The 15,313-nt window shown below is 37.5% G+C and overlaps 1 protein-coding gene across 3 annotated transcripts; it reads left to right on the top strand.

Annotated features, from left to right (window-relative positions):
• Positions 1 to 229: 229 nt before the first annotated feature.
• On the top strand, positions 230 to 10,653 carry glra2 (glycine receptor, alpha 2). 3 transcript variants are annotated; one of them, XM_062431617.1, is made up of 9 exons: positions 230 to 315; positions 1,029 to 1,150; positions 3,328 to 3,395; positions 4,652 to 4,875; positions 5,956 to 6,038; positions 6,157 to 6,294; positions 6,381 to 6,595; positions 9,424 to 9,573; positions 10,372 to 10,653. In XM_062431617.1, the coding sequence occupies exons 1-9, from the start codon at positions 230 to 232 to the stop codon at positions 10,651 to 10,653; spliced, it is 1,368 nt and encodes a 455-aa protein (XP_062287601.1). The 3 variants fall into 3 exon arrangements, with proteins under 3 accessions (XP_062287601.1, XP_062287602.1, XP_062287603.1); XM_062431618.1 differs by lacking the exon at positions 3,328 to 3,395 and adding an exon at positions 3,185 to 3,252 and having other exon boundaries at positions 248 to 315; XM_062431619.1 differs by lacking the exon at positions 230 to 315 and having other exon boundaries at positions 1,072 to 1,150; positions 9,424 to 9,612.
• Positions 10,654 to 15,313: the final 4,660 nt, after the last annotated feature.

The following is a 15,313-nucleotide window of genomic DNA, read 5'->3' as shown; positions in this document are numbered from 1 at the left end:
CGACGCCTGATGTTTCTTCACACGTCCGCTGCAAGAAATCTGTTTTGGGAGTCAGAGTTTCATGAAACTAAACTATGATCTGTGGCTGCGTTAAGGAATGTCTCCTGTATTTTTGTGTGACACAAGAACACCCAAACGCCCACGACTTGGTCAGGAAGAAAGAGGTGCCCCTATTTGGATTATGTGTTTGACCAATGTAAACATATGGAAGAAATAAAAAAGTGAGCACATGAGATCACCGCCCGGAATGAATCTCTCCTTTATTAAGGTTTTGGCAGCTTTATTCACATATTTCATGGAGACAAACAACTTCAGGTAGGCCAATTTACTTACCAATGCTTATTTATTTCATTGATTTATAACAAATTATTCCTTTCTTGCAAAGTTTCATTGGACAATTCATCCGAGTAACTAATGATTTTTTAAACTTTTCGGCAGAGACTAAGTTAGTATTTGCCTGAGCGATGCTTTGAATAAGATTGACTGTAGTTACTCTGTATTTTCAACAGCTTGAATTGTTTCTGTCCTAAAATATTCCTAAATATATAATATTGATTCGAGGATTTTTTTTTTAAACATATGATACAGTCAGTTTACCTTTACGCACGTACTGGTGTTATTTTTTTAATTCTTCTATGGCATCACAACAATCTTAGTTGTATAGTTGCATCATTTGTCACGATAGTCCTTTAGAAAATACGTACGACGTCGAAATAAATGTGTGCACTTTGACGCATTTTTTTTTATTTTTTTATGTCATCTATTAGTTAATTTGTAAGAGAGAAGCAGAAAACATTGACGGTTGCAAAAGCAGTGTCTGATGTGATACACATGTATCTGCTAATTTCCAACATAAGTCCCTTGATGGGTAACCATAGCTCAAGCTCTCATTACAATTACATGTTAGAGTTTAAAATCAGTGCATAGAGTTCCCCTTTGCCCATCGTTGGGTGACAAATGGGGTTTAACTGCTGTGTTTGAGCTGTGACTTCTGTCCGACTTCTCTCTGATCACCGTGTGTGTTTCAGAGTTGTGGATGCCAAGGAGCACGATTCCAGATCATCCACCAACATGTCTCCATCCGACTTTCTGGACTCGCTGATGGGTCGAACGTCCGGGTATGATGCACGAATAAGACCCAATTTCAAAGGTTTGTGTATTAATATATTTGTTCTGGGATTTCTTCACCTACTCATGATTCTCACCGTCTCCCAAAAAAAGCACACAACCACCATCTTTTGCTACATCAGTTTTTATTACTAAGGAGTTGGGTTTTTTTTTACACAGAACACAGTATACATACCATCTAATCATTATCATTGTAATTATATACACACCAGACTTTGACATTATTTCTTATCCAGAGATCCATTCACTATTATCTGTTGCCAAGATACTGTGCTGCTGGTCCTTTGATAAGAACAATCACTCACTTCAGTTGACAGTAACATAGTTGCCCTGGTTGGAATTAAATCATGAGCTCACCCCTCATTATAACATTGCATGCTTGCTTTGATTTTGTAAAATCTGATGTGATCCATCCTGATGCATATCCATTAAATAATCAATCAGAAACTCGAGGGCAAAGGTAAATATCGCAATCAACTCTGAGGTGTGCAGATAGGTACTTGCAGCAGACAGGGATGCCACCATGACAGGTCAAATGATGGATGGTCCCCCTGTGGCAAGGCTGCAGGCTACTGACTTCCTGTGTTGCTGTTGCTGTGATGCTGGGGACACGCACAGCATCTGTCACTGGATCGGAGGTGCGTGAGGAGAGGCACCCTACTGCGGCTCAGGCCCACTCCAGGCTGGGTCAGACGGGCAGAGATTTGTTTGAGGGTTTGGGGATTCCAGTTGTTGAAGTGGCCAGACAGTATACAGACACAGCAAATTGATCAGCAAGCCTCAGCACAGGAACACACAGCCCCAGATCTTTCCTTTCCATCTGGGAGAGCTGTTAAAAGATTACTGCAATGGACTCAAGTTGAGAGGACAGCCTGTTTAACACTGGCTGGTATTTTCTGGGGAGGGATGAAGTGAAAGCAATTGTTTCTAAGGATGAGGATGAGACCACAGATGCATGTGGTTGCTGGTTAAATTTGTGTTCTCTTTTTATTTTTATTAAAGAGCTGCCATTACATTTAAAAAACACCATCTCCCTGCCTTGTTCAGCTTATAGCAGACACTTTTGCATGAACCCACTGCAACTTACAAACATGATTTTGGTTGCGAACCTGCTAGTCATACTTTGAAGAGAGCGTTGAACTGTATTTCTGAAGGCTGACCTAGATTTCCTTGCTGAGTTTGTTGTGAGTACGTACCACTTTATTTTCCTGCTTCTGCCGTTAAATGTAGCTACCTGACGACAAACGGAGGCAAATATTAATACCAAGTCCTATACAATATTGATGAAGAAAGCATAGGGGAAGGGCACAGGGAAGGGCTTACAGCTTCACTTATCAGATAAAGAAAAAAAAATTGCTGTGACTTAAAGACGGCGTAACCTGCCAAGCCTCGCAAAGAGATTTCAGTTTGGGCCACTCTGTGGAGTAAAAATGACACTATTCATTAAAGCACTCTGGTTACATTTTACTCACAGTGTTAGATAGAAAATACTCTGGTTGGATGCTGGAAATAACAAATAATTGTTTCTGAATCTGCACAAGTGTGTGTGTGTGTGTGTGTGTGTGTGTGTGTGTGTGTGTGTGTGTGTGTGTGTGTGTGTGTGTGTGTGTGTGTGTGTGTGTGTGTGTGTGTGTGTGTGTGTGTGTGTGTGCATGCCCACTGTTTGAGGGTGGAGAAAAAAATGTTTTTAAATAATGTTAACCATAAAAAAATCCCAAACATCAGTATACAAGATATCATTCATCATCAGACTGACACAGAATCATGTAATTACAAATTATTTAGTTAGCTATATCCCTGCTAAATGTAGAGAACATAATTTCAGTCTCTACTAAAACAAATCTACATGTTTCATGTGCTCTTTTGCATTCGATTTAACAAAGCATGCAATCTCACCATCCACTCCTAGGGCTTCCACAAAACAAAAAACACTACCTGTTGGTATTAATGCATGTTGAGATACATAGTAAACCAGCAGCTTGTTGCCACCAGACCCAATTGATGATATGCTTTAAGGCTTATCTTCCTGTCATGTCATTGTCATTCCATTTCACAGGTCCACCTGTAAACGTTACATGCAATATTTTTATCAACAGTTTCGGCTCTGTCACAGAGACAACTATGGTGAGTCCTCTGGCATTTTGGCTGATTTCTGCCCTGCACAATGTGTCAATGTGTTATCTGTCCCTCAACCTGCAGGTCCACCAGTTAATGTTACCTGCAACATATTTATCAACAGCTTTGGTTCTATAGCAGAAACTACAATGGTGAGTGGAGTGTGTGTGCTCAGACATGTTCTAAAGCCCTGATCTCTGCTCTGGAGTTAAGACTGAATCATCCTGTTTTTGTTTTTTTGTTTGTATTTTTATTTGACCTTTTTACTTTTGTCATTGCTATGTTTTACTCACAAAAATACTTAGTTTTTTGCCATCAAGGAGTCTATTGGCGAATCCACGAGACACACAGACACTATAAATGAGAAAGATGTTTCTGGCTACCCAAATAAGTATTGCCTTCTACTCCCATGATGCCCCCTTGTGTACTTATTACCCAGGTTTAACATTTCATTCAATTAAACCCAACTAATAAATCACCTTAAATGGAGCCATTAACTGCAAGTGGGAGGCTGGAGCTTTCAAACAAGCTGATCTACAATAAATGATATGTGACGGCATCCAACTGTCAACAGGATAAAAATATAAAACCTGCGATGCTATGCTGAAACTCATAATTAAAGGATTCATAATGAGTGATAATAACCACTTAAATCATGAATGGAGGGTGTTAATTTACGCAGGAGCTGGAGCTCATAAGATTGCCAGTGAATTTCATGGCTTTAGACATGAATGCAAATATTTGGAACCGCCAATATGCTGATGAAATGTCAAACAACATAAGGGTTTCTCATCATCATGACATATCAATTACTCTGAGCAACTATGACACTTAGTTTTACTGCTAACTGCACTGTCAAAATACTACATCTTACAAATGCATCGCTTAGTGTCTATTATGGCTCTTACATCATGTTGATTAATGAGAGAAGGTTGGTGCTTTGCAAATGAAACTTGCATCAATAGATAACCATCAAACTGGTCATGTCAATAGATGTGTGGAGCTCATATAGACTCTTGGATGATAGTATTAATGGATGATATACATTTAAATTCATTTTCATCCGTTTTATTATTTGTCATATGTTATAATTCATTTTACAGGGCTATTAATTAAAATATTTTGTGTTATCACACTAACTATATCTGAGTGTATATGACAATATGTAAGAAAAAAATAAGTGAATGTTTGTTTGCTATATTTATAAATATCATAAAAATGCATTTAACATCTATGAAAATAGTCAAACATCTATGTTTACCAATGCCATGCTACAATACACTTCATTAAAAAAAGGATATACCATATTAAAAACCAATACCGATAACAGATGTTCTGTCACCAGCATGCTCTCATAACTTAAATCACTGCACTCCAAAATATGCAAAGCCGCATGTCATCTCTGCAGGATTACAGAGTGAACATCTTCCTGCGGCAGAAGTGGAATGACCCTCGGCTTGCATATAGCAAATACCCAGATTCTTCCCTTGACCTGGACCCATCCATGCTGGACTCCATATGGAAGCCCGACCTCTTCTTTGCCAACGAGAAGGGAGCCAACTTCCATGATGTCACCACAGACAACAAGCTGCTGAGGATCTTCAAGGACGGGACAGTCCTCTACAGCATCAGGTCGAGCAATTCAAAATCTGCTGATAATTGAATATATACAGTAAAGACAACGTTTTACATTTGTGTTTTGCTTTTGACACTGTAGGACTGTAGCTGAGGTAGGAATCTGTACTAAGTGCAGAATAATAGTGCAGAGAACCAAGAGCTCTAATGCATATATTACCCCAGGACATGTTCCCTCATTGCTTTTCTTACATTTCCTCTCAAACATCAAAGGCTGTCAATCTAAAGGATACAATTTTAAATGAATTTTATCTCATTATGATCACTCCTTTGAAATGGCATAATTCACTGAACTACAGTACATCCCTGTGTGCAATGTAGATGTTTAATAAAGGAACTCTGATTGCAAGAGGGCAAGTTAATCTCAGGGGTATTGTTGAGAACCCAAAGCAAAGATAAAAATAGAAATCCTACTTCATGTTGATCTCTGCGCATTTAGAATTTTTGGACTCCACAAACACATCGGGAAAGACTCCAAAACATGCAACCCACTCAGGCTGGATGGTGCTTAAAGGCCTATCAGCCCAAAATTTGAGCACACCTCAGTACAAGATATGAAAATATGTTTAATTTAATTTCAATACAACTTCAATCACACACGGCATTCAATTTTCTCTGCAATGATGCGACATAAAGCAGATCAATTTTGAGTCCATTTAGAAAGCAGCTCAAGGCTGAGCGGTGCTCAGGTGTGGAGGCGGAGTGGGTCAATGGGAGAGATGAAAGCTGGTTAGCCACTCTCTCCATTCATGAGAGAAATGACAGAGGGAGCAGACTGCTGGACCACAATGCATCACAGAGACAATAAGTTGCAGTAATGAAAGTGTGATAGGAACCTGCTGAAGGGAATCCTACATGATCTGTCAGAGGCTATCACATAGGAGAAATAAGCACACAATACCAAGACTACCGTAAAATGTAACAACTGTAATTTACATTTTCAAAAGCAAATTATTTTCAGTTCATGTGTCAACCCTGCAATACAATGTTTAATAAGTATACTTGTTCAGAATCTGATAACATATATTCTTTGGTGTAGTCCGCTCACTATATCTTATTGTATGTCTCACACCAAAGGCTGACTCTCATTCTGTCCTGCCCAATGGATCTGAAGAACTTTCCGATGGATGTCCAAACTTGTACAATGCAACTGGAAAGTTGTAAGCATGATTTGTATGATTTGATATGATGTATTGTTTGTCATTGTGTTGCAGAAGTTAATATATATAGATATACTGTATATATAATTTTGAACCACTAATCCTTTTCTGTCTCTAGTTGGCTACACCATGAACGACTTGATCTTTGAGTGGCTGGAGAATGGTGCAGTGCAGGTGTCAGAGGGGCTCACCCTGCCTCAGTTTATCATGAGGGATGAGAAGGAGCTGGGCTATTGTACCAAACACTACAACACTGGTCAGAGGACATACACACATACACAGAGCTAATATTTTCCGTGGTGTGGAAGCTGAATAGTGTTTGTGTTTCTTGCTGATGAACAGGTAAATTCACCTGCATTGAGGTCAATTTCCATCTGGAGCGCCAGATGGGCTACTACCTTATCCAGATGTACATTCCCTCCCTCCTCATTGTTATCCTGTCATGGGTGTCTTTTTGGATCAATATGGATGCTGCTCCTGCCAGAGTGGCATTGGGTATCACCACTGTGCTTACCATGACCACCCAAAGCTCTGGCTCCAGAGCTTCTCTTCCAAAGGTAAACCTCATTCTGTTGAGACAGTTTTGACTCGATACAAGGCCTAATGTATTGTGCTAATTCAACATCAAAGCACAAAACAACCTCTAATGGTGGAACAAATTGCAAAAAGATTGACATAATACAATGATTGCATGCATTTGTAAAGAAATATTTAGAAATCCACAATTTTGAGGTTTTAACGATAAGAAATTGCAGAAGTGGTATATATTTAAATTTGGTTCAGTTACTCAGATATTCAGCTGTTAATGAACTGCTTGCATAACTGTGCTACAGGGTTAAAATAATTATGTGAAATATGCTGTGTGTACATTTTTGTGACAACTTTGTAGGATGAATTTAAGAACATGTTGTTATTTCAGGGTTTGAGGGTGGCATTTTGGAACGAGAAAATGTTTGTCTTGGCACGTTTCTGCAGTTCTGAATGGATTGTAAATGGTTTTATTTTTATCACATTATACAAGAAAAATGTGTCTGATATCAAAATTCACTGCAGCATTACATACATTTTGATTTCAATAATACCCTTACCAAACCTTTAAGTCTTAAGATTGTTTGGAAAAACAAAACAAAGATTTAGCTGTAACCGGTAATTGGCGGGTTCAGACCTTTTTGTGCTCGATAGAAGGAAGGCACCAAATAATTGTAAATTAAAACCACAAACAAAACAATGTTGTGCAAAGTCAGCTCAGCTATTTGTCTAAAGAGAGAGTGAGACCAATCACATACTTTTTTCATCATCAGAAAGTCTACAGCTTTTCAATAATTGCATACTCAAAGTTTCCCCATTCCTCCCCCCTTCATCAGATTTGAATGAAACTCAGTGTGCATGTTCAGGAGATAGTCAAGATGTCTTAAGTGAGTTTAATCAGGATTGCTCATAGGTATCTTGAGTCATGAGTAAATATGTGATAGGCCACTGATCAGTATGGCACTTCAGATTTTGGTTTTGGTTTGGTTTTCAGATACACTTTTGTCGCATTTTTGGCATCTCTTTTGTGTCAGGCTTGAAATACTTTGGTGGACATAATCCCAATCATGGAAAGAAGTTACACTGTTTGTTAAGCCCTGTCCTTTGTAAAGATATTTCAATTAATGGCCGTCATGTTTTTTGACAGATCTGTCTCATTTAAGATAGAAATGTGTATTTCAGTTCCTCAAGACAGTATACCAAATTTTCTGTTGATTGAGTAAAAATCCAAAAAGTATATGTCACATTACTGTTTTTCACATTATACAAATGAGCAAAATATCCATCATGACCAACTTTTATGGTTCAGGGGCTTTTTTGGAAAGCCCACTGAGCTGCACGTGTGTGAAATTTCAAGTCAATCGATCTTACAGTGTGAGGGGTGTAGCCTTTTCAAAATTGCATTTGTTTGGCCTTAATTACAGTGCCATAATCTGGCTGATTGGGCTTGTATTTCTTAGGAAGTATATGCACATCACTTATTATTGAAAGAATTTATTGAAAATGAAAATGAAAGTAATGATACAGCATGATCAAATCAAGACCAAGCCTAACATTTTTTCATTACATGTAAAAGTTAAGGTTAAAAAATTGAGGCTAATCAATGAAAGTTTCATTAAAATATAATTCAAATTAATATGAAGTAATAAGTAAATAGGACTAAAAGTGGAAAATGAACCTGGCTACAAAGTAAACATACACACATATTCACCACAGTGTTTCTAATTGTTCCTCCTCTATGCAATAACATGTTTAATATACTGTACATCACTAACCTTGGTAGGAACATATTTGCATTTTATTAAGACACTGTGTGCATTTGACAAAATTTCAAGAGACCAAACTGATGAATAAAACATGGAATTGAATCATTAAATGTGCTCCTTTAGCACTGTATTATACTCAGCATTCATGGTTAATTACAAGGTCTGAAGTATATGTAACTGTAGGGACCTCAAGGTCTATATACATTTTACCTGGCAGAGACACAGTTTGTCTCGTTCACATTTCACTATATTACACCAAAAGACAAGAAACACCTTTTTCATCTTGTACATGATTAAACCGTACTATGCCAGCCCTTTTAACATGATTTCTATGTATCTACATTATCAACAACAATGGTATCCTATTTTCAATCAGGGCAAATTGTCATGCACAAATTTTGAAGGGTACTACAGTACCTAGAGTGGGATCTTGATGATCAATCACTCTTCACATGGGCACAGAGAGCCTATAGCCACGTCAGAGATTCTTACATAAAAGACACGTATCTTGATAAATATTTAAAGAGAAGCCTTTGAGAGCCTCTATTCAAGAAAACAATAACTCAATATGCCTTAAGTCCCTCAAAAAGCTGAGCTGTTTTTCCAAAAATGCTAATCAGCTGTCACTGAGAGACGAGGTTACACTGATGAGCACTGAAGGCTTTCATCTTCATCCTCACTTTTTCAAACGAAACGGATCCACACCAGTGCTAAGTGTACAAACTATTACCCACAGTGAATCTAATATAAATTATGTGGGTTTTTTTAGTAGTCAAGGCAACGATTATTTCCCAATGATATTGGCCATGCAAACACTGACATTACTGGCAGTTCTCATGCACTTGTTAGCAAACACCACCTCTAATTACACTAATTCAGTCGTCAGTAACTGGCATAATGAGTTAAATAAAAGGCGAAAAACAGAAAGAAACTGCAGATCAAACTGATCCAGGACTACAGAGTACAGAGAGGTTAAACAAATCAACCAATATATGAAATCAAACCACAAATTGACACTTCATTTGGACTGTTAATTGATGTTCTAATATCAGAGGATCTAACAATAAAAATCTGTTTTCTCTCACTCCCAGGTCTCTTATGTGAAAGCCATTGATATCTGGATGGCTGTGTGTCTGCTCTTTGTATTTGCTGCATTGCTAGAATATGCCGGGGTTAATTTTGTCTCCAGGCAACAGAAAGAGTTCCTTCGCTTGAAGCGAAGACAAAGGAGGAATCACAAGGTAGACTGTCTAAGTCTTTCAAGGTTATCAAACTTTTTAGCCAACACTAGTGGTATATGGCTCTAGGGATGGCATTTGTCAATTGGTTTGTCAAAATTAAATATCTTGACAACTATTAGATGGATTGATATTAAATGTTGTCACAGATAGTCATTGTGTCCAGAGGATGAATCCTAAAGACTTTGGCAATCGTCTTGCTTTTTTCACCTGTGCCACCATGATGATATCCTTGGTATTCTGCCCAAGTACTGAATGAATTGTTATAAACACATTAATGCCTCCCTCAGGATGAATTGTAATCACTTTTTAATATTAGCACACTCATCAAGTCTAAATTTAAAATGCCCAAAGTTTGGTTTTCGACCAAAGACATACAAAACTAGTGGCAACATCAGTATTGTGTTTAGTGCTCAATACTGGCATGTTATTGCATTAAACTAAGATGGTGAACATTCTAAACACAATACCTTATGTGCATGTTAGCATATTGATGTTAGCAGCTGATGTTCAGCTCAACAGCACCACTGTGCCAAATTACAGCCTCACAGAGCTGCTAGTGTGGCTGACTCTTATTGGGCTGTTGAAGTCGCACAACATTATTATTATTTGCCTGAATTAAGACTCATCCCCTAAGCAGTCGTTCTAAGTGTTTTATCATTATGGTGCATCAGGTTATCTTGGCTATTTTATTCTAATTTAAAATTGGCAATTAAGAAGTGAAGTGTAACATTTGGGCTGCAGTCTTACAAAAAGACCAAGTGAGTTCACTCTGTCCACATGTGCATGTGTTTTTTTCAGGATGATGATATGCGAGAGGGCCGCTTTAATTTTGCTGGCTACAACATGAGCCAGTGTCTGCCAACGAAAGATGGCTCAGCTGTTAAGAATGCCGCTCCAACTCTGAACCCTCAACCATCAGTCCCAAAAGACATAGACACCATGAGGAAGAAGTTTGTGGACAGAGCCAAGAGGATAGACACAATTTCCAGGGCCGCCTTTCCTCTGGCCTTCCTCATCTTCAATGTCTTCTACTGGGTTACCTACAAGATCATCAGGCATGAGTCCGTCGACAAAAAGTAGAGGCTTTACCTTTGACATACAACATTATATTTCTCATTTCTCAGATTGAGAAATGTTTGAAAAGCACAGATCATGAGATAAGATGAGAGACCATGCGTTTAGAGGTACAATGTTGACAAAGGTGGCGTTCTTTCAGGGATAATGTACAATGTTCATGCATCATACAGTAATGGTCATGTTCTGATAATGTGAACAGCTCTTGAGACACAGATGCTTTTTTGTTGTACTGCTGCATAATATTTTCTGAAGAATTTGGTAAACTCAAGGCGTAGAAACATTCTGGAGAACACGGACCAAATGTTTTTGAATCAATTCAGCCTTCACGTCTGTACAACCAAGGATCAAAGAAACATTCCACGGATTTGTAATTGTAAGGTAGCTTAGTAAGACCCTCAAAGGCTTTTTGTGATTGCAACCAGAGGTATTTCTTATTGAGGATGTTTAGGACTGTTTTATATTGTACTATTGTCATGGCACTTCCTCTCTGTTTGTACTAAACAAAGCAGCAAACATCTAAAGTATACAAGCAGAAAGCACATACAAATATTAGGCAGCAGCAAACGTCTCAGGCGTGAAGCAGATGAAAATCTGGAATTGGGAATTGGTTAACGGATTTTTATGAAATACCTGAGGCCTTAGATATCAAAGATTTGGTGAGATGAAGAGCTATGCTTCTCTATTTTTTCAAGAATCTCCTCATGTTTAGTGGTTTATCAGAGCCCAATGCACCGTTTGAGCTTTTTCTACCTGTGGCCAGACATCCAAAGGTACTTCTTGTTGTTGTTTCCTTTTTCTCCAAATGTATTATAAATCTAATTCATGGACAACGGATATCACCTGAAGTCAATGTAAGTTATTCAGATGTTTTGAAGGTCATTCATTAATTTTAATCTAAAGTCATATATTTCACAGGCTATGTTGATAAATGGCGTTTGAGCAAGTGTATAGGTGAGCCTGCAAACTATGAACATGCATTGCATTACTCAGTGTTGTCATATGCTCATATCCACATGAATTCATTTATATTCCAGGTAAATACTCCAGATATCTTAGGTATGGTTTTAGAGTTTGAGACTATGTTTTTTGTAGATTTAGTCTGATGAAATATTTATCGTAATGGAGGAAAGGTTATGTTTATTTAAAGAAAAAAAAAAGCTTTCTGTATACTTCTTCCACCTCCGCTGTGGACTGTTTCCCATCACTTGGCGTGTTGTTGCTGGATGGTGACATATGTTTGTAGATGGATTCAGAAGTGAAGGACAGATCTGCATAACATTCATGGTGTAAAGCAGCTAATGGTCCTTGCACTCCTGATATACTGTGGTGAAGAACTCCTTTCTTGAAAAAGGTTGTTTACCAGCCTGTACATCAATAAAATTGACTGTGCACCATATTTACTTTATTTTCACTTCTCCTGTCATGTATAAGATAGAGATCAATTCAACAGCTTTTTTTTCTCTGGCTTTGTTTTATATTTCCATGAATTTATTAATGAGGTTACAAACAATATTGCTTTCTTTTTATATAAGAAATGAACAGATGGATCCCTTCATGAAAAAAATATCTGATCAAATGAGGCACAAACACACAAAAATGCTTTTGCGCCTGGTTACAGATCAGATCAAAGGAAACGCCAAACACAGTCTCTTCTCCACATCGAGCCCATAAGTCAGGGTGATGACACATGCCATGGATCGCTGGGTGGCCTGGGGTGACACAGATATGATCTGACAGTGGGTTTCCATTAATGCATGATAATGGACTTCACACTGTTGTGTAGAGATTCTATCAGATGGGGCTCACCTACCAAATAAAAGGAAAATACTGGTGTATTCACAAACACAGGAGGACAATTGTATTAGATATATATACACTGGTTAATAAAGATGCATCTTAAACTGTTCACACCTGTTGTTACTGCATGCGAGTTCAGACAAAAGCCATGAAAAACCCAAATGTATTATCCTTAAAGAGGCAGGAGTGACCACAGCTATTTATATGCAGATTGAAATCCTGTAATCACATTATCCTGCTAACAATACCAAGATCCATCAACCCTTACATATGCATCTATATATGCGATGAATACTTGGCCTTTGGCAGGTTTATTGAGGGGGCTGCATGAGTCATCCAGCAGCTTTTTTATGCCCAAAACACAGGGATTATAAACTAATCAATAATACTAATCCTCACACAGAAATCCCATCCATTTCACAGACACAGCCTTACACCACAGTCCATTGTTATTGTTGTTTGAATATGCAATAGGCGAGCCTATATGCAATCAAGTTTTAGTGCGGCGGCATTATGAAAGGAAAATTATGTGCAGCTTATAATTGTGTTTAAGAGGGAAACAACTTTCCATCGTTCATTAACGTTTAGGGAGGCTACTATGTGAGAGAGGCAAGAAATCAGAGTTGCCATAGCAACTGCACCGCAATTGAGAAGGCAAGTGTGTGAGAAAAGCGGGAAATTGGTGGAGTTAAGAACAATGGTATATTACTTTGCCAAAAGAATGCCTGAACATAAAAATAATAATTTTCTACTATATTAATGCAATAATAAAAAAAGCACTACATTCTTTTTTCAGTAGTTTATTCAGAGGATTATGTTTCTATGACTCTCCTCAAACTACACAACAGGCACTGAGTGTGGTATATGCCTTACAGATGTTGATCTACAGTGGTACAGTGAAACACATAGCACTCCATCTACAGAGAAATTGACAGTTGATGTATGATCATTTTCAAAATTGCTGGTATTGATCTTAACTCCTTTCTAATAGTTTAAAGTAAACTTGCCTATAATAACAGTGTCTGTAATTACTTTAACACACACTGAGGAGTGTTTACTCCATGAGTTAACATTCAATTTCAAAATGTATCACCATCTGAAAAACATCATTATAAACCATCTCCATGACAACTGAGCAAATATCTGAAAAGATGGCCATAGGTTGTAGTTCAAGAATCATAAAGTGAATATTTGTTAAGAATTTCTTGTCAGAACATCTTCAGTAGTTCAGCAACCTTCATACTCAGTAATTAACTCATTGCCTGGTATATTTTGTGTATACTGTTTAAAGTCTGAGTAGTATTATGCCTAATAGCTTTATAAAAATGTGTTGCTAGGAGATAAGCAAAAGGTACAACCTCAACTAATGACTATTATTTGATACCTCCAATTATAAAATGTTTGGTTAGATGAAAACAATAGATCTTCTGTATTAAATCATTTAAAGATGCCCTCTAAATCTGTTAGGACATAAAAAAATGTCTGACATTTTCCACAAAAAATGTTCAATACCTATGTAAGAAATCTTTAAAATGACATAATCTTCTCACTCATTGGGAAATCCAGAAAGTATAAATCTGCAAGTAATTTTCATTTTACAAGTTTAACCTCTGGAAAACCAGATGTTGCCTTCTTCACTGTAATGTTCATTCCCAGTATATGTGCACTGGGAATGAGGGGCTTCAAGTTTCCACATCACACTTGTGTTACTTTATTGGCTCCAAATAAGCTGTGATGACACAAATCATGCTTGTAGGTACACACCTTAAACTTTGTTTTTAGCGGAGCACAGAGAAACTATCCACTTTCAGCAGATGAATGTGAAAACAGTCTTATGATGTCAAACTCCAACTGTAGGAACAAAACAAAAACAAAAACATTTTTGTGTGGAGGGGGGCTTTAATGGTAATTAACTAATTAAATTAATTAAAATGAAATGTTGCAAACTCATGAGGATTTTCTCTCTTCTAGTGTTGCCTCAAATGGCAGCTTTCTGCAAAAAGAATCACATACACTACTGTGTGAGTGGGCTGTGGACTATGTTGAAAACACTGTAGATATAATCAATGGCCTCCCACTTAGGTTGACCCACTGATTCCCAGAGTCCAGCGAAAAGGAAAGCCTCTGACCCTGATCGATAAAGAGTCGACTGCAGGCATAGACATGGCCAGTGCCCTCATCATACAGCATCAATATTAACATGGCTTAGCAGCCTCATTCATCACTATGAATGTCTCAACTTCTTATTGTTAATATAGAGGATCAATCTGTAATTCAAATGTACAAATGGGTCAACTCACAACTAAATTTAAAATGCAAAATTGAAAGCTGCTGTCATTCACAGATTAAACATACAAATCTGAAGGAGAAGTTTCACATTTTGGGAAATATGTTTATTTGCTCTCAAGCAAAAGTTAGATAAGAATATTGATATGACTCAAAAATCTGTGAGTGGTATCAATCTTCTCATCTAACAGTCGGCGAATAAGCGTATTGCCAAAGTGTTAAACTACTCCTTTAATAATGCTTCCTGATGCTGTTAAATGTTTGTTTACATCAGTAATATTTGTAAACATAGCAATATAACTGTCCTTTATTTTAGATTCCCTTCAGATGAGAAAAGCTCAAGAGTGTCCATCAAACTCTATTGATTATAAAACATTATTATAGGTTTGATTGGGTCTTAACAAGTTATTATCATTCATAAATACATCAAAGGGGGTCAAAATATGCAGAAAACCATCAAATAACTGTCATAATAATAAGCTGGATGGAGAATTTATCCAGTTTTCTCCATGTCTGTGATGTTTCATAACAGCAGCAACATCACACCACTTCATTCTCCATTAAGGTGAGAGAGCTTCAG

Source organism: Scomber scombrus, chromosome 13, assembly GCF_963691925.1.
Source record: "Scomber scombrus chromosome 13, fScoSco1.1, whole genome shotgun sequence".
Taxonomy (NCBI): Eukaryota; Metazoa; Chordata; class Actinopteri; order Scombriformes; family Scombridae; genus Scomber; species Scomber scombrus.
Note: the sequence above shows the minus strand (reverse complement) of the source record. Positions and strands in the feature narration are given on the sequence as shown.

Bases quoted from the DNA above. Each gene is read 5' to 3' on its own strand.
- glra2 (XM_062431617.1), top strand. From the start codon at position 230: ATGAGATCACCGCCCGGAATGAATCTCTCCTTTATTAAGGTTTTGGCA. The intron at 316-1,028 runs GTAGGCCAATTT...TGTGTGTTTCAG, and splicing joins ATGGAGACAAACAACTTCAG to AGTTGTGGATGCCAAGGAGC. The intron at 9,574-10,371 runs GTAGACTGTCTA...TGTTTTTTTCAG, and splicing joins GACAAAGGAGGAATCACAAG to GATGATGATATGCGAGAGGG.